Source organism: Eschrichtius robustus, chromosome 3, assembly GCF_028021215.1.
Source record: "Eschrichtius robustus isolate mEscRob2 chromosome 3, mEscRob2.pri, whole genome shotgun sequence".
NCBI classification, from domain to species: Eukaryota; Metazoa; Chordata; class Mammalia; order Artiodactyla; family Eschrichtiidae; genus Eschrichtius; species Eschrichtius robustus.
Genome location: NC_090826.1, coordinates 25,239,025 through 25,258,221, shown reverse-complemented (window position 1 = coordinate 25,258,221; position 19,197 = coordinate 25,239,025). Strand labels below are relative to the sequence as shown.

The following is a 19,197-nucleotide window of genomic DNA, read 5'->3' as shown; positions in this document are numbered from 1 at the left end:
AGCATGCTTTGTGTCTTTTAATCCTCCCAATAACTCCAGGAGGTGAGTACTATTATCCCCATTAAAGATAGAAAAACAGAGGCTCTGAGAGGTCAAGATTACATAGCCAGTGCAGAACAAGCAGAGTAGGGGTTCAAACTCAGGTTTGTCTAAGGACACCCTTGGCCCAGAGAGAGCAAGGGACTAGCCTCAGGACACAGAGCAGGGTGCTGGGGTGCCAGGATTTCTTTCTGGACCCACTCAAGGGCAGTAATCTGGTTGGAGGTCCTTGGTCTGCCTCTCCCTTTACAACAACATGTTCATTGAGTGTTGGTTCTCACTGAGAGAACCAGAGGTGGCTGACGAGGCACCCACTAAGCCCACCCCAGCCCCATTCACACGCTCTCCCACTCCACGGCGGACCTTGCGGGCCTGGGGCCCCTGGCCCAGGAACAGAGCTGGGCCGACCCCACTTGGGTCCAGAGGGTCAGGCCTCCCAGCAGGGCTGGCAGAGCTAAGAGCCTGGAGACCCAGCCGCGCCCCTGTTCCCCTCCCTTTCCCAACCCCCATTGCTTCCGCCAAAGGTCCTTGTAGAAAATTCCAGCCGCGCCCCTGGACCGGGGTTTTTCCAGCGGGATGGGAGCAGTGGGCGCGTCTGGCAGCCAAAGGTGCAGAGGGGGTAGTAACTGGGCAGCCCCCGTCACCCCTGCTCAGGACTCCCCTCCCTTCGTTGTCCCCAGGGCCCCCGGCCAGCCTTGGCTCCTTGGGGACAGGCGGGCCGGCCAGGGGAGCCGGCTCGGGACGTCCTAGCAAACAGGAAATGAAACAAAGGCAGCGGCTTATCGGTCACCCCGCATTCCTTTCAGGTGATGCCCAAGCGGCCCCGGGGGACAAGGCTGGCCCTGAGGGGTTGCCTGCCAGGGGACAGACCTCCCTGCTGCCTCTGCTCAGCGACTCTGGCTCCCCTGCCTTCCCGGTCAGCTGGGGGTGGGGGCAAGGAGGATTCCTGCCATGGGAGGCCCCATCACCAGGCACAGCCTCCCTGAGCTCCTGGAAAGGCAGGGCTTCACACTGACCATGGTGCCTAGAGGGGTGGGCTGGGGAGGGAGTCTTGAGAAGGGAATGGGGGGGAAAGAACGGGTTATATTCATTCAACCATTCCACAAACTGTAACACCACCTTATCCAGTGTACAGGTGTGGGTACCAGGACTCATCAATGAACCAGACCCACTCGCTGCCCTCAAGGAACTTCCAGCATAAGGAGGATACGTGAAATACTGGTGAAAGGGCAAGACGCAGATGAGCTCAGGGAGGGGGTGTCTAAGCCATGCTAAGTGGGGTTGGGGTGGTTTGGGGGCTCATGGGTCCCTTGCACAGCACCTGGCACATCAGTTACTCTCCACCAGTACTGTCTGATTGAAGAAACCCTGGAGTTGGCTTTGAAACAGCAGTGGGACAGGGGTGGGTGGAACGGAAGGGCATCTGGACCGAGAGCAGCATGTACAAATGCCCAGTGGTCTGTGTGTGTACTGGACATTAGTGAGCAGTGAGGACTCTGGAGTCGCCTGGGCACTGGGTGAAGAAGCTGGTGAGGAGGCTGGTGGGGTGGGTCCTGATGGCCTTGAATGCCAGGCCGAGGCCTGGACTTAATTCTCCTGGCACTGGGAGCATGGGGAGGTGGGGGAGGGAGAGGGCTCAGAGAGGCAGGCCCAGCCTGGCCTAGAGGTAGGGGAAGCAGGGGGGGTCCCTTTGCCTGGGTGGCTTGGAGAGGCTGATCTGCAGAGACAGAGGCTCCAGCTTCTGTGGGGCTGTGCCCCCCTTGCCTGCTGGGCACTGGCGCCAGTTCTGCTGATTGGTGGGTTGGATTCCCCCGCCTCAGGCGACGCTGACTCAGCGTCTGAGAGGTGGTTCCCACGGGCCCACGACTCTCTAGAGGCCAAAGGCCATGCCATCCATGCCCCACCTCCAAGTGGGTCAGTGTCCAGGGCCACTGACAATTAGGGCTGAATGGAGGCTAAGATTTCTGGTCCACCTCCCCCCAACCCACCACCTCAGGCAGTCCTTTCTGCTGTCTAACCATATGCCACCCAAACTCTGGCCTGGTTTTCCATGCCCAGAAGTTCCAAGATACATAGTTTTTTTTGTTTTTTTGTTTATTTATTTATTTATTTATTTTTGCCTGCGTTGGGTCTTTGTTGCTGCGCGCGGGCTTTCTCTAGTTGCGGCGAGCGGGGGTTACTCTTAGTTGCGGTGCGCGGGCTTCTCATTGTGGTGGCTTCTCTTGTTGTGGAGCACGGGCTCTAGGCACGCAGGCTTCAGTAGTTGTGGTTCACGGACTCTGGAGCACAGGCTCAGTAGTTGTGGCTCATGGGCTTTGTTGCTCTGCGGCATGTGGGATCTTCCCCGTCCAGGGCCAGGGCTCGAACCCGTGTCCCCTGCATTGGCAGGCGGACTCTTAACCACTGGGCCACCAGGGAAGCCCCGATACATAGTTATTAATACTTTGTTTTTATTTTAAAACAGTGAAAAGAAAAATAAATATCTTTGAGGAATAAGAGTACAAGGGTGGGGTGGAGTGGTGGGGCCGGAGAAGGGGGTGTCCTGGCTTCGGTGGTCTTGCTCCTCCCCGGCCAGGCCCTGCCCAGCCCCCGCTGGGAGGGCTGGGGGCTCCGCCAGCCTCGCCGGCCCGCGGCTCCCAAGCCGGGCGCTGCGTCAGCGGAACCCGCGCGAGGATTAGGCCCCTGGGGCCCGGAGCTCCGTCGGGCGGGCGGGCGGGGCGGGGGCTGCTGCCCCACAGGAGGCTCTTCCCGGCGTGGTGCCCGCGGCCTCAGTGGTGACCCATGTCCTCCATTCCCACGCGGCCCCAGACGCCCAGCACGAAGCTCTCGATGTCGCACTCGTTGGCGCCGCGCACGATGCGGAAGTGGCCCCTCTCTCCCCAGGCTGGGCCCCACGAGTTGGCCGCCGTCTGGGAATGAGGAGGAGCCGTGAGGAGGGGAATCGGAGTGGGGGAGGAGGACAGGAGGCCCGGGGGAAGGTGACAGCGGCCGCAGGGCACGCGGCGCAGGGACTCACCCAGTACTTGAGCGTCCTTCCGTCGGGCAGCGTCTCCTGCCCCCACCTGCGGGGCAGAGCCGGAGGGGGAAGGGCGCTGATTCACCTGCTTTCAGGAGCTCCCGAGCTCCCGCCCGCGGCCTTCCCTGCCCAGGCCCCTGTTGCCTTTGGTGACTTGGGTGCACCCTCAGGACTTGGGCAGCTCTCTGTCCCTCTCTGCATCTCCCTCAGTCTCCACATCTCTAATTCTGTGCACCTGTGCCCGGTGCGGGGACGGTCCCAAAGGGACAACTGGAGGGGGAAGCAGAAAAGGAGGGAAACTGGGCCTCCCCCCCTCCAGGGATCCACATCCCAGCGACCAGCTCTCTGGGACCTCACACATCTGCCTGCCCTCCCTCCTCACCTGGCAGGGGATGGGGGGCGGGGGGCGGGGGGCGGGGTGTGTGTGCAAAGTACATTTCATTGGTTGGACTATTGAAGTCAGTGACTCTAGCATTGCCTCTTATATCAGCTGGGGAAACTGAGGGCTGGGGGAGTGAGTCAGGCAGAGCTGGGACAGGTGCTGAGCTGGGGAGAGGTTGAGCAACTCTTGAATCCTTGTCTGTATTTCATTTGGAGTTAGTTTCCCCAGTGTGTAAGGAAGGAAGAGTTCTAAAACACCTTAAAAGGCCCCTAACTCTTGGTGTGACCCAGGGCAAGTACCTCCTCTTTTTGAGTCTCGGTTTCCTCCCCTATGAAATGGAGCTTTGCAGAGAAGGGGTAAGGATTCAAGGCAGACTCAGAGGCCCCAGTGCAAGCCCTGCTGCCCCCAACCCCCCTGCCCACCAAGCCCCTCACCCTGTGATCTTGACCGAATGGGTCCCATGATGGCGGTATTGCTCCGGCCTCCCAAGGCTCACTGGTGTATGGCTGTAGATGCCGCTCTGGTACAGGAAGAAGTCCTCGTGCACCTCCATGAGGGCTGTGGGCAGAGGTCAAAATGGGGCTGGCTCAGCCCATCAGCACAGGCACTGATACCCAAGCCTGGAGATGCATGCCCAGGCCCCGGGGCCTCTGGTACCAAGACTCTAAGTGCCCCCTCCAGGTGCTGCTCCTGGGGAAGGGACATGGTCCCCCCGCTCCTGGCCCCAGTGGACCTGCTGCTCAATGCTGTACGGACCACCTGTGCCTCTGTGCCCAGTCTCAAGCAGGCACAAGCTTCTGGAATCAGGGGGCAGGATGAGGGGCATTTACCTTGGACAGGGCCATTCTCCATCAGCTCCTTCATGATCTCCTTCTCCTGAAGGGTGAGGGGGTGGGGAGAAGAGTATCCATCAGGCGCAAGGCTCAAGCCTTTGGCCAACCTTCCAGCTCTCCTGCCTTTGCCCCCTCACCCAAGTGCAGACTTACGTTGGAGCCGAGGCGGTAGGCAGGAGTGACCTGGTAGATGTCATTGGCATGGACATAGCTACTGGGGCAGCGGGCGGTGGCCTGCCGTTTGCCCCGACCCATGGCCCGACTGTGCATCATGCAGCGGGGTGCGGAGCCAGCCTCGTCCCACCCATGGCCCGAGAACGGGTAGCAGTGGTCAGACACAACCCTGCAGGGGCAGCAGGAGGGAGCGGGGACAGAGTGGGCACGGGGCAGCCTGGCCCAGGCCCTTCCTGCAGGCTTTCCCTTCCTAAGACCCCCGCCTCATGCCCTCTTCCCTACCCCCTTGCTGCTCACCCTCGACGGCGCAGGAACCACCAGGCACCGTCAAGTCGCCCACCGCGGCAACCCTGCTGGTTGTGCGTGTCACAAGACAGCAGGTTCTGGGGCGACAGGACAGGTGTCATGTGCCCCAGAGAATGGATTGAGACTCGATCAGATGCCACGGCTGGTGGGAGGGGAGGTAGAGGGGCTGTCAGGGGGTCAGGCCTTTGCCCTCCTTTCCCACCTGGCCAGCCCCTGCCCTTGAACATACCTGCCGTGGAGAAGGCCCAGGAGCCTGCACAGTTGCCCTGGTCGAGAGGGTCGTGGATCAGGTTGGGCCACTTCTCAGAGGCCTCGAAGGCTCTGGGCAGCACCTCCCCTGGGCTCAGCACTGTCTGCAAGGAAAAGGTCACTCTGTCTGCCTCCTGCCTCTGCCCCAGACTGCCCCTCAGGGGCCCTAGGCATTGGAGGTCTCCCAAGAGTCCAGGGCCTCGGTGCTTTGTGATCACCTAGAGGGGTGGGATAGGGAGGGTGGGAGGGAGACGCAAGAGGGAAGAGATATGGGGATATATGTATATGCATAGCTGATTCACTTTGTTATATAGCAGAAACTAACACACCACTGTAAAGCAATTATACTCCAATAAAGATGTTAAAAAAAAAAAAAAAAAGAGTCCAGGGCCTTCTGCAGTTTGATCTTGAGCCCTCTGTTGCTGAGAGAGTCCAGCAACCTCCACGGTGACCCAGAGGAAGACCCCGGCACCATTTAGTGCCTCTCTAGTGTCAGGTGGGGGGTGACTAGTCCTGTTTTACAGGTGAGGCAATTGAAGCCAGGAATAGGGAAGTGGTCGGGCCACTTTCCATCCTCAACCCCTGCCTCTTTCCTCCTCTGCACCTTCTGATCTGCTACATCCTTCTTCCCACCAGGACCTTGGGCTTCAGGCCCCAAAGGGCAGGGGAGGGAAGAAGCAGTAAGGTCCCGTGACTGGGCAGGCTGCCAAGGCAAACAGCAGGAGGCAGAAAATAGCCGGAGGCCCAGGGGAGTAAGGGCAGGGGCAGGGTCTGGTCACCTCAGCCTTGAGCTGAGCTCCCTCTGCAGGGAGGGCCGCTCTGGCCAGTCACCGCCTCCTCCCTGCTGGCCACTGATGGAAGGAGCCTCTGGCATGTGACCCAGCCCTGTCCCGCTGAAGCTCCCCTTCCTCACCCTTTGACTGTTCTGGGTCTGGTTCTCATTTCTTCCTCTGGAGGGTCCCACTGGTGGGAAGGGAGAAACCCCCTCCTCCCTGGGGGTTCTGCTGAGATGGTGTTTGTTTCTGAGAATTGCTGCTCTCTGGCCAAAGCTGGAGGAGTGTCTGTCCCTCCCTTCCCAAAATACCAAGGTGACCTCCTGGCCCTTAGGGCCCTAACCCAGCCATACTGGGACCAATGACATTTTTCCCAAGCCGGAGAGGCCGGAGAAGCTAGGGAGGGTCAGATGCTGGGACCACAAAACTCAGAATCTGAGCATCAGTTCTTGCAGTGCAGCATATCTTGTTATAGGCAGAAACCTAAGGCCCAGAGAAGGGGAGTCCCTTGTCCAGGGATACACAGCCTATTGGTGGGGGACAGGCCTAGGCCCTTGGAGAAGCAGGACACAGGGTGCCAGGGTCCCTGGGGTCGTAGGCCAAGAGGAGATGGCAGGATTGTGGGCAGGGATGGACTTACATGAATCTCATTCATATTGGTGACGGAGGAAGACGGGCGGATGGTGCCCAGGCGGTAGCGAATGCCCTCATCCAGGGTCATGCCCCAGAAGGCACTGTGGTTCCCAGCCCGCCACCTGAAAGAGAGGGGATGGAGGTCACAGACCGGCCAAGGCTGGGGGTCCTGGAGGTATGCGCATGTGGGTGGGAGAGAATGCCTACCAGCTAAATGTACACATGAATAAGATCTGAGTGTGGGTGCACCTGGCAGGACATGCATCTCGGGCAGAACATATGTGTATATGTGTGTGCACGTGCATGTGTGCCCACTCGGGGCATTTTTAGGGCCTCTCACCCATAGTTGCCTTGGTTGATGGCCTTGATCATGTTTTCGTCCACCAGGCATGGCTCCTGGTCACACTCCCACTGCCCTTTCTCCTGGCAGGTGCTGGAAGAACAGGAGGGAAGGAAGAGGTGAGGTGGTGCTGGGCATCCTCGGAAGGGAGGAGGCCTCAGAGGTCAACACGGGCCTGAAATTCTGCATCAGCACCTATGAGAGGACCGCCAGATGATCCCATCCAGCCTGGTGGCTTTAAATGTCAATTTCAAATTTTATGATTCTCAAGTTTACATCTGCTTCTCAGATCTCTCCCTAAACTCCAGATTCAAGGATCTTACTGCTACACCACATCACCTCCTGGGTGTCTAACAGGTCACACTCACCACATCCCAAACCAAATTCCTGTTCTCCCCTACTCCCAGGCCTGCGCCTGCCACAGTCCTTGAAAACGGCACTCCATTCCTCTCCTGGAGCGTAGGCCAAAAGCCTGGGAGGCACCCTTGACTCTCTCTCACATGCTAACCCGATTCACTGGCAAATCGTGTTGACTCTACCTTAAAAACACATCCAGAATCCAAACCACGTCTCATTCTTTTCTGCAGCCACCATGGTCCAATCACCTTTCACTTGGATTATGCTGTAGCCTCCTCACTGTTCTCTCCGATTCTGCCCTGTGCCCCCCTCCCCCGCTTCGGTATATTTTTAACACAGCTGCCCGAGCGATCCTGTTAAACCCAAATCATATCATGCCATTCCCCTGCCCAAAACCTGCCACTGGCTTCACATCAAGAATAAGAGCCAAAGTCCTTCCAGTGCCAACAAGGCCCTGCACGATCTGTCCTCCTGTCCCCTCTCTGACCCCCTCTTCCCCGTCCTGGTGCCTGAGGTCCCAGCCAGGCTGGTCCCGACTGTTGACACCAGCCGTGCTCCTGCCCCAGGGCCTTTGCGCTGTTCTTCCTCCAACATCCTCATGGCCCCTCTCACTTCTTCTAAGTCCTTATTCAAATGTTACCTTCTCAGGGCGGCCTGCCCTGGCCACCCTATCTCAGCATCCTCCACCCTTCCTACCCTGCTTCCCTGTTTTCTTTTCTCCTCAGCCTGTCATCACTATCTGACATATTATATCTTTAGTTATTTATATTGTCTATACCTGTTTCCTCACAGAATCTAAGGTCCTTGAGGGCAGGTATTGTTTGATACCTTCAGTGCCTAAAAACAAAACCTAGCACATCATAGCCACACAATAGATATTTGTGGAATGAATGAATGAATGAATGAATGGGGCAGTACAGTGAAGTGATTAAGAGCATGGATTCTGAATTGAATCCAGGGTTCAGAGTCTAGCTGACTAGTCATGTGACCTTAGGTAAGTTATTTTAAACTCTCCCTCAATGTTGTCTGTAAAATGAGGATAATAATAGTACCACATTCCAGGGATTAAAAGGCAAGCTTGCAAAGTACTCAGCCCAGGGCCTGGCCCATGTGATGTGCTCAAGAATTGTTATCTTCCATTATTGTTCTCATTACAGGAACCCCAACTCCCCACCCCCCTGAGTTTCAGACTCATATCCAGCTGGCCTCCTGACAGCTCCTCTGGGTGTGTGAAAGGTATCTCAGAATGGCCAAACTATCTTCCCCCAAACCTGTTCCTCCCTTAACATCCTCAACTCAGAAAACGGCACCTTATCTACCCAGTTGTTCAAGCCAGAACTCCGTGTGGTCCGTGGTGTCTCCCCTACCGCCTGCCCCTCACCCATACCCACCTATCACCAGCCTGCCCTATCAGCTGGTCATGAAAGACTCCGAATCCACCTGCCTCTCACCCCTCCACCACCATCACCCTACACTGGCCCCTTATCCCCTCTCACCTGGACCCCAGCAGTGGCTTCCTAACCAGGCTCCCTGCTTCGTTGTGATTCCCTCCGCCCAATACACACACCCCTCTCTTAAAGCCAGAGAGATCTTTGAACAACACAAATCAGACTGTGTGCTCCCTAAGTGGCTGCGCACGACACTTAGAGCAAAATGCAAAATCCTTGGTGCAGCTTATGAGACCCATGGGACGTGGCCTGCCCCTCCTCGGGGCCTCTCTCCCCATTTCACAGCTCCAGCTGCAATGAGCTCGGTCCCACCTCCTGGCCGTTCCACAAGCCATTTTCCCCCATGTTCCCTCCTCCTGGGCCTGGGCCACTCATGCTCTCATCTCCCTGGTATCTGCATAAATATCCCTTCCTGAGTAGCCTTCCCTCGCCCCCACCCCACTCTAAACTAGGGTCCCCCATTAACCTCTTTTCCCCCCATCACACCTGTAAGGTTGTAATGACAGGTTTGTTATTTGTGTCACCATTAGACTAGAGGCTCCAGTGCAGGGACAAGGACTGTCTGCCGCATTCTGGCTGCATCTCCTTGGCCCAGCACAGCACCTGGCACATAGTAGGTCTCTAATAGGTGTCGACTGAACAGTTGAATTCTATGAATTCTACAGTGCTTTTACAAGCTCATAACTCTGCTATGACAAGATGCTAAACTGCATCCTTTCAAGCCTGCCCAAGGCTCCCGCCTCCCTTGTTGCCTTTTAAGGAGCCTCAAGGGGACGAAGACCCAGTATGGCTGGGATCTCCAGCCCCAGGAGCTGTGGGGGCACTTTCAGGGAGGTTTTCATCCTTCCCTTCCCCCTCTGACTCTCGAAAGCATCCTCGAGGGCTCACAGAGCCTGGGAGGCCCACAGACACTGTCCCACACCCTCCCTCAGGTGTCAAGTGCAGGGAACACAGCCAAAACTGGCCTGGGAGGGCAGTGGCTTGGTCAGTCCTTTCCTGCCACCTCCCCCTTTGCCCCCCAGGGCTGTCCAAGCAGGTCTAGGCAGGACTGGTGGCAGCAGGTCCCAGCATTCCAGAGGGGGCCTGGGTGGCCAGGCCCTAGGGAAGGGACCGAGAGAGAGTGTTAACCCCTCCATGTCCAGAGCCATCCTATCAGTAGCAGCAGAATCATGCAAGCACGCTCCATCTTTTGAAACACACACACAGGTCACACACACTCAAAGCGTGCACACACACACACGCTCTCTCACCCAGACACACGCTAAAATGCACGAGTCCCCACTCTCACTGTGACCCAGGCACCCCTCACGCCAGTGAGGCAATGGAAACAGCTTATGCGTAATGCATTCCAAAAAGTTTCCTCCTCCCTGGGGCCCTCTCAGTCCCAGGGCATGGGGTGGAGTGGGTGCAGGGCCTCCTCCTCTAAGTCTTAGGGTCCCCATTATTTCCATTAAGGCATTCAAGGCTTCGCACCTCCCATCTCAGGCCTCAGATTAAGGTAGAGGGGCACCCCAACCCCTTCATTCTCCTACTGGGAATGGTGGGGAGGGTTGGGGGAGGAGGAGGGGCCACATTCCAGGGAAGGCCCTGCTACAGTCTGGCTGGCTGCCAGCTCAGCCATCCCTGACCCTCATCCGGTCCAGGGCAACGGATGCTGCAGTCAGAGGTTTCCTTCCTGGCGCCCCCTTCTTGGACTCTCCCGTGACAGGGAGAAAGGTTGGGAGGGGCAGTAGCCTAGCCCCAGGCAGGAGGGGCTGCACCTGGAGCTGGGCATCCATGGTTGACTGCTCCTGGGGACTGCTGTTGGAATGCTGGTATAGAAGTTGACACGGTCCGTGTAAAAATTCCCACGTTACAGATGAGGAAACTGAGGCTCAGAAAAGGGAAAGGCCTTGCCCCCAGCAAGGGAGTGACAGGGATAGGATTTGAACCAAGTCTGTTCCACAAAGCCCACAAGGCAAGCCCCCAACACTCACCAACGGTTACAGTTGTCCCAGTAGGTTCCCAAGACTGGATAGATGCGACCCCTGTGCATACATCCTGGTGGGAGGAAAGTCAGAAAGAGAAGTGGAGCCAAGACCAGAGACGATGGGTTGAGATGGCCAGGTCCTCAGAGGTCAGGTGTCCCGAATCCTCCCAAACACACACACTCACACACACCAGCCCTCACTGAAACTAAAGCCAAGCTATAACTTAAGACATCTCCTACAGGGTCACACACCAACTGCTACTTGGGAAGTTCTTCAGCGACTCCAGCTCGGATCCCTCTCGCTTTGCTTGGATGCTAGCCACAACATTCCTTAGATCCTATGCCATTTAAATGAATTGGGGTTTGGAGATGGGGAGTGGGAGGAGTATGGGGAAGCCAAAGCCCAGAGAAAGTAAGTGACACCCCTAAGATGACACAGCACTTTGGAGTGACAGCCCAGGTATGCAGTCTCACACCCGCAGCCCCATGGAATTGTGGGAAAGAATTCAAGTGACTCTCCTCTTGCATAAGGGCGAGTGGATGGTGGTGAGAGCTGAGAGCAGGAACAGACTTAACCCACCTCCCAGGTGTGACCAGCCATCTCAGGGGTAGAGAATCCTGAGCAAAGGCAGAGGAATTGTTAAGATGACGCTGACCAACCCCTGTGTGCTTTATCAGTCTGAGGGTGAGTCAGCAGGTGGGGCCAGCACCTTCTAAGTCCAGAATATGGAGACAGGCAGGACTGGGAGAAAGGGCAGGAGGCTGCCCTCCTCCTGGGCCAACTTAAAATCCCACAGCCCGAGGCTCTTCTTTTTCCATCTTACTGGAGAGATTCAAGTTAGACCAGAGTGGGGACTTCCCAGAAGCGCAGAGAGAGGGGCGGGGTCTCTTTCCCAGATTCTACAAAGCCTCCCCCTGGAAATGTCAATGCATCAGCCTTGCTGCTGAGCCTTGCTGAGTTTGGGCTTGACAAAGCGACCCACCCCTGGCCGTCTGGTGCCCACCTTGGATGGGGGGAAAGGGGGGTGGCACGCCGAGGCAGAAGTCCCAGAAGTCAGGGCAGCAGTCGGAGACGGTGCGGTTGCAGAAGAGATCACAGTAACAGGTAGCACCCAGGTAGGGCAGGGCGCAGTCATCGGCGCGGCCGCGGCAGCACAGGTCCTGCTCCTGGCAGTACCGGCCACCCGCATCCCGGATGCCCCGCAGGTGCAGAGCCGGTGCTAGCTCCCGGCGCCCACGACCCCGCTGGGCACCCAGGGCCAACTCGCCAGCCGGCAGCAGCAACAGCAGCAGCCCCAGTGGACATCGCCACATGATGCCTCCTGGGCCCAGGGAGGGCAGAGTTCAGGGGTCAGAAGTGGTGGGCAACACAGATTCCCTGGCACCCCAGGGACTGATCTCCCAGCTTCCTGGGGCTGTGAGTCCAAGGGGTTCCATCAGGGACCCTGATTCCTGTGTCCCCAGGCAGGACAGGGGCGAGGAGCCACAGTTTATGTGCCCTGGCTTACAGGGGGAAGGGGCTTAAGCAAGAAATGGAGCCCCTCCCTGACCTGCCGGGGGACCTTCAAGGACAGGAGGTGGGGATGGCGTTATTCTTGGTGCTCCCCACTCAACACCCATGCTTCGCACCCGGGGTCTCCTCCTGTTCTGGATCCCTGTGCTTCCCTCAGCCTCCGTCCTTGATGGGGGTCCCTGACTTTGTGCCCTCATGTGTCCCTCTCTCTGTGCCCCTCTGCCCCCCTCCACTCTCCCTCTCTGCCACCTGTCTTCGTCCCTCCACCTGGCCCCTCATGCTCTCTGTTCCTTCTGTCTACACCGTCTCCCCTCTGAGCAGGGGAGCGTCCCTACCTGGTGAGGTGTGTGGGCTGAGCCCGGCTGCCCTACTCGCCTCCGCCTTCCCGCTCCCGCGACCGCCGGACACTCAAAGTCAAGTGAGGAACGCTGGGCGGGATCGCTTTTTGTACCGCCCCGCCCTGCGCGCCGCCCCCGCCCCGGCGGCGGGAGGGAGGGGCCCCGGCTCTTTTGCACCTGGAAGAGCCCGGCCGTAACTCCGAAATTGGGACTAGTGAGAGGGACCGTGAGCACGTGACTGACCTTGCTGGGTCTCCGGTGGAAGCCGTTCCCTTAGGGGCGGAACTCCAACCGAAGCAGAAACAACTGTGGTGTGACACTGGTAAGGACTGCCCAGTGGGCTTCGCCGTGGGGCTGAGGGGCTCGCGCGGACAAGGGAAGATAGGGGGCAGCGGAGCTCCGAGTTTGGGACCTAAGTGTGGGAAATGATGGGGAGAGTGTGGGCGGCAAAAATCTCTAAGCCCCCCGTGACCCCTCAGTAATAAATACAGCCATGCACACCCCTCTTCACAGTGCCCCCCCCCCCGAGGCTTGGAGCCGCCCCAAGCCGCCTCCGTTCCCAGGAATGACTGGAATCTGGAGGAGGAGGATTTAGGACCCTTGGGCTGCTCATCCTCCCGAGGGGGTGGGGTGGGTGTGGTGTGGGAGCTGCCTCCCTGCCCTGAGACCCCTCTTTGGGTCCGCCCTCCCCACTCAGTTCCGGCACCTCGCCAAACACTGCTCCCTCTATCAACCCCTCCAGGGGGCATCCTGCTCGGCACCTGTCCCCCATCCAGGGTCCAAAGGAAGAGCCCTGCCAGCTGGTGCCCCCTGCAGAGACCCCCGCTTCCTGCCCTGGTTATAAACCCTGCCTTTGCCCAGGCTGGCCTGGGCCCCAAACAATGGGGCTTCTGTCCCGCCAGGCCTGCCCATCACCTTTTACCTCCCCATTGCGCAATCCCCTCTCTTCCAACAGTTTGGGTCCGGGCCAGAGGATTCTAACAGCGGGAGGATGAAAGAGACTCCACCTGGACAGATCCCCCCATCCCTGGCCTGAGCCTCTCAGCCGCCCCTAGGTGAGGGAAGCTTCAAGTATCGGGGATTCCCTTTGCCCTCTCTCTGACCTCCCTGCACCCCTCCCCCAGCCTTGGGGCATCCTCAGCTGGCCAGCCCCAGGGGGAGGGGAGGGACCAGGACAACCGGCATCTGTGACTGGGTTGACTGGGTTACCCCCTGCCAGGGGGTACTGGGCAGGGAGTCAACGAGGGAATCCTGCCCTGGGTGCGCGTGCGGAGGATGGAGGAGTAATGTCCTGGAGCCCCAGCGTTGGTGGGAACACTCACAGGCGCTGGCCATCTGCTCCGTGCAGGGACCCCGGAGGACAGAACCTAGATGAGACACTTGAGGCTCAGAAGGACAGAGTTGCCCAAGGGCACACAGCCAGAATGCAGGCTCCCTACCTACCACCACTCCACTCCTTTCCCCCGTCACCCTTAGTCACCCACTGCAGGTCTCAACACCCTCCTGGTCGGGAAGTCCCTTTCCATGTCTAACCTCCATTCATCTTACTGCAAGGTGGGCCCCTCGTATTGGGAAGGAGATGGAGGCTGCCTTCAGAAGAGTTCATGCCCAGAGAACCCACTTTTATGAGTCAGTTTCAGTGTGGTTCTGGGGCTCGGGCCTGGCCCAGGGGCGTCTGGCCTGTTCTTTGCCCCAAATCACCCCCTGTAGGCCACCCATGTTGTCAGTGTTGTACGTGTATCTGAGTCTGTGAGGTGTTTCTGCTTGAGTGTGTGAGTCTGCTTGTCTCTCTGTTACCTGTCTGTTATGTGCCTGCCTATTTGTCTGGATGTTGCCTCTGTGTGGTCATGGGTTTGTCTGTCTTGTCCATCAGTGTACTGTTTGCCTGTATTTGTGTGCTTGTTGGCTTGTGTGTCGCTGTGTATAGCTGTGTGACTGTCCCTGTCTGTGTCTGCCTAGCTACTAGGTGTCTGTCTTGCTAGGAGTCTGTGTGTCTGTGTAGGTGTCTGTTTGTGTCTGTTCACGGGTTTTAGTTATCTGCCTGTCCTTGCCTGCCTGTCTGTCCATGCATAGGAGACAGGAACACAGAGCAGGGAAAGAGAGCAGAGCCAAAAGCATGGCTCCAAGGTCCCTCGTCATTACTGAGCTTGGCACTGAGCCCGCCCCAGTGGAATCTTGTGACTCACTGGGTTCCTTGGCCAAAGAGGAAAGGAAAAGGGCAGGGCTCTGGGGGAGGGGCTGGAAACCCACTTTCCTTTTCCATGGCCCCTCTCCTTCCTGGTGACTCATTCTCTGTCTTTACTCTTGTCCGAGGGCCTAGGGCAGAGCAACAGGTGAGGAGATAGCAGCAGGCCTTACCCTCTGAGCCCTTTGGATTCCTGGGAGGCAGGTGGCCTGGGGCTCTGCAGTGACTCTGACCTCCCTCACTTGTGACCCTGGGCAGACACTGCCTCTCTCTGGGCCTTGGTTTCCCTTCTATACTCAGATGCTACCCCTCCTCCACCTCCCCCTTCCCCAGCTGCTCTGGGTGCTCAGAATGGACCATTCTCCTCTGGAGGCTGAGCAGGGCCTCCTGGGAAGACAAAGACCCATTGTACTCTGCTCAACCCAGGTCTGCGGCCGACTACCCACCACCTGAGGCATGGGGGCTCAGATGTTTGGGTCCCAAATGGCACCACAGCTAGGGCTGGGGGTCCCTTGTGGGCCCCTGTGGTCAGCTGGACACATCCAGAGCTTGGAGCAGTGATACCTGGAGCTGAGTCTGAGATCCAGGCCAGGCCTAATGTTGTCCGTGTTGGGCCCTGTCGTGACATGTCGGGCTTCCTGGGGCCCGTTGGACTGTGTTATCAAAGCACTGCCCGCAGGGCTGTGTGGCAAAGTGTTGCGCTGCCGTAGCATGCTGGAGCTTGTGGGAGATGAGATTCGGGGCCATGTGGAAGTCTGTTGTACTGAGCCGTGGAATGCTTTCCTGTTTGATTTTTCTCATTCATTCCACAAGTATTTATTGAGCATTTACTATGTGCCAGGCCCTGTGCTAGATGCTGAGTGTTATGAAGCCGTGCACATGGCGTGGGAACCTGCAGTCATGTGATGGTCAAGGGGGTCTCAGAGAGGAGATGGCATTTGAGCTGAGGCTGAAGGATGAGAAGGAGGCAGCCCTTCCTAGAGGGTGTTCCAGGAAGCTGGGCCAGCATGAGCAACAGCCCTGAGGCCGGGCACAAGTTGGTCTGTTTGAGACACAGAAGGAAGCCCAGAGTGGCCACTCTGCAGTGAACGAGGGGGGCAGAGGAGCAACATGAGGCTGGGAGGTGGGCTGCGTGGGCTGTAGTTAGGAGCTTGAATTGTCTTCTGAGCACTAAAGAGATTTCAACATGGCAGTGAAATTGTCTGATTCACACGTGCAAAAACCCACTCTGCCTGCTCTGTAGAGAACAGATGACTACAAGGTAAGAGTGGAATCAGGGGGCCCAGGTAGGAGGCGATGGTGTGACCCAGGCTAGAAATGCTGAGGCCTGAACGAGGCTGGGGGCCGTGAGGATCATGAGAAGCAGGCTTGTTGGGGACCTATTGTGGACTTGCTGGAGGGTCAGAGGTGATGGGTGAGAGAGGGGAGGAATTGAGGAGGACTTCCGGGTTTCTAGCTGACGGGTTGAGGATGGTCCCAAATTCTCTGCTGTTCCCCTTCCTGGAGCCTGGGGAGGCTTGGGGACCACTTGGACCCACAGAGACTGTGTGACCTAGGCTGGTTTCCAGCTCAGACTGGAAAAGCGGGAGGACAGAGCCTGGGGCCACTCCTATATCAGGAGCTGGGCAGAGAGGAGGAGAGGGTACAGTAGGCTGAGCAGGAGCGGTCAGGGAGGAAAGGGGAGTCCAGGTGAGAGAGCTGTCGGGAAGCCAAGGGAAGAGAGTGCTTCAAGACCTAGGAGGAGGAGCTGCCCGTGTGGAATGCTGCCGAAAGGTCGAGTAGGCTGAGGACAGAGGTGTGTCCACTAGATGTGGCAGCAAGGACCTCGGGGCAACCTTGATGGAGCGGTCTCAGTGGAAGAATCAGGATGGAAGCTGATTGGCAGGGGTGGAGCTGCAATTAGGAGCCAATGAACCAGAGAGAACAACCACTGGCAACGTTTTAGAACATTCTAATGCAAAGGGAAGCTGAGAAATGGGGCTTTGGCTGGAAGGAAATAAGGAGGGTGAAGGGACAGTTTTGTCCAAATATGGACACTATAACATCGTATCTCTATGCTGATGGCAAGGAGCTGGGGAGGAACTGATGATACAGAGAGAGGGGATTTCTCAGGATCAAAGTCCTTGCTAAAGTAAGAGGGAGGGGACCCGGAGCACAGGAGGAGAGAGCTGGCCTTTGATAGGAGCAGGGACAATCGTCTTGAGAGGCAGAAGACGAGGAGGTGGATTTGTAGAATCAGCCACGCAAAGCTGAGGGAACCTCCTCTGATGGTTTCTATTTTGCCAATGGAGTGGAAGCAAGTTGCAGCCAAAGTGAGACAGGAAAAGAAGAGGGGACGGAGGATCAAGGATTAAATGTGAAATAGTTATCAGAATCAAGCCCACTAAAGAAACAGAGTAGGATTTCCGGCAGTACGGAGTGACCATTCGAAGTTGCTGACCATGAATTTGTAATGACCCCGGCCGGCCAGTCTGTTTGCTAGTGTGTTTTCTGCCATACACGGCAAGTGCCAAACGTGGGCCTTTTCCCGGGTAATCCTATTAAATCAATTGGCAGATGGGAAAGTCAAGACTCAGAAAGGCTTTCTGGCTTGCCCAAGGTCACACAGCTGATAGGGGCAGAGCAGGACCTTGAGCCCAATCCCTGAAGCCTCTGCAGATGCTAAAACTATCCAAGGACTAAGTTGACTCTCACAGCCGGTAGTGTTCATGGTCGTCAGCTATGGGTGCAAGTGGGGAAATGCAGAAAAGAGAAACAGAGCTTTCCTCTTTCTGTTATATTTCTGTATATTGGTGCTGGGGCCAGTTGAGTACAAAGCGCCCCGAGTGCTGCTTCCTTGCAAAGTCTATTTGCTGAGTAACAACACCATTTCTTCATCTCTATCTTTATCTAAATGACTGGCTTCTTTCAACCCTCGGCCAGGAGTGCGGAGATTTTTGGGGGGATTAACGGCTCCCCCTCATCTCTTAATTATCTGCCCTCCTTCAATTCAGCATTACTTTCACTAAAGAGAGCTCCCCAGGGAACAGTAAGTTTGGTGTTATCATCAGCAAACATCTTAGAAAGTGGGTTCTGTCTTCCGGTGCCTATTTACAGAAACATTTCCACACCTTGCTTGGTGTTTCCAGGAATTCCTGATTTTCCCGGCCAGGAATATTAATAAATGGGTCTTGAAAAGTACAAGGGGCTCTTCCGTGGCTGCAAGCACATTGAACACTTTCGCCTTTTAATCCCTAAGCAGAAAGTAATAAAGCCCTGAAGGTTGGGTAAAAACCCAATCTGATAGAAAGAGTCACTTTTAAGAGCTAGGTTCTCAGGGGGAAATGCTGTGATGTGACCCTAGTGGTTGTAATAGGTTGAATGGAGCCCCCCCAAAAGATATGTCCAAGTCTTAATTCCTAAAACCTGTGGCTGTAACCTTATTTGGAAACAGAGTCTGCAGATAAAGATCTTGAGATGAGATCAGCCTGAATATCTTGGGGAGGGGGCAGTTGGAGGTGTGTGCTAAATCTACTGACAGATGTCCTTATGAGAGACACACAGAGGAAGAGGAGGAAGCCGAAGCCATGTGACTGTGGATGCAGAGATTGGAGTGATGCGGCCACAAGCCAAGGAACACGTGGAGCCACCAAAAGCTGGAGGAGGCAAGAAGCAGATTCTCCCCTCGAGCCTCCAGAGAGAGAATGGCCCTGCTGACACCTTGATTTTGAACTTCTGGCCTCCAGACCATGAGAAAATACATTTCCATTTTAAGCAGTCAAATCTGTGGCAGTTTGTTCCAGCAGCCCCAAGAAACTAATATAGCGGTCTTCCCTTTCTAGGCTCCGTGAGACCTGAGATCTGTGGGTCAATCAGAATGGGCCAAATGCAAGTCTGTTTGCGGACGGAACCAACACCAAGCAGCTCGTACTGGCAAAAGCAGAACAAACGGGCTCAGACAGAACTGACGTATCAAGAAGTGGTCAAAGACTCATCAGCAGTGATACAGCCTAACGTCAAGGTTCAGAGCACAGACTTAGCAGCCAGATGGGGTAGGTTCAAATCCCGGCTCCACTTCTCAGGGACCAGGAAACCTGGGGCAGTTTTCTGAAGCTCTCTGTGCCTCAGTTTATCCACATGTAAAATGAAGACACTAATAGCCGTCCCGCCTGCAGAGTAGTTGTAAGAATTACAGGACTTAACGTAAAGCCCTTGGAATTGACTGTGCCGACACATCACAGGTGCAATATGAGTGTCTGCCATTATTAAAATAACCCAAATCAAAACAGCCACAAATGAGCTCAGAATAGTCAAATAGATGCAAATGTGCTTACGCCTACATATAGTGAGTCAAACCAGTTAAAACTAGCTGAAACTAATGTAAACCTGCTCAAACCTCTTGGGTCAACCCGTACAAAAACCAGATTAAAGCAGTCAAATAGGATTAGAGCAGGTCTGGAATCTGTACATGGCGTTTGCACATGCGAAGGGTCTCTGTTCTCTGTGTGTGTCAGTTTGGACGGTAACAAACAGCCCCACACATCTCCCAGGGGTGAGAGTGATGCATAGGCAGAGGTCATGGAAGTTAAGTCCACATCTAAGAGAGACCAGGACGTACTTCCCTGTCGGAAGCACAACCAACATCTGCTGAAAGAAACACTCA

General features: G+C 56.3%; 1 protein-coding gene across 2 annotated transcripts; it reads right to left on the bottom strand.

Moving 5' to 3' along the window:
- Positions 1 to 2,510: 2,510 nt before the first annotated feature.
- Positions 2,511 to 12,432, bottom strand: TINAGL1 (tubulointerstitial nephritis antigen like 1). Of its 2 annotated transcripts, XM_068539362.1 has the most exons (12): positions 12,368 to 12,432; positions 11,524 to 11,841; positions 10,527 to 10,590; positions 6,746 to 6,838; positions 6,413 to 6,527; positions 4,980 to 5,103; positions 4,742 to 4,892; positions 4,424 to 4,613; positions 4,268 to 4,313; positions 3,872 to 3,995; positions 3,056 to 3,101; positions 2,511 to 2,948 (listed from the first exon to the last, which is right to left on the bottom strand). In XM_068539362.1, exons 2-12 carry the CDS (start codon positions 11,831 to 11,833, stop codon positions 2,808 to 2,810), a joined length of 1,404 nt encoding a protein of 467 aa, XP_068395463.1. In that variant the 5' UTR covers positions 11,834 to 11,841; positions 12,368 to 12,432; the 3' UTR covers positions 2,511 to 2,807. The 2 variants fall into 2 exon arrangements, with proteins under 2 accessions (XP_068395463.1, XP_068395464.1); XM_068539363.1 differs by lacking the exon at positions 11,524 to 11,841 and having other exon boundaries at positions 12,368 to 12,428.
- Positions 12,433 to 19,197: the final 6,765 nt, after the last annotated feature.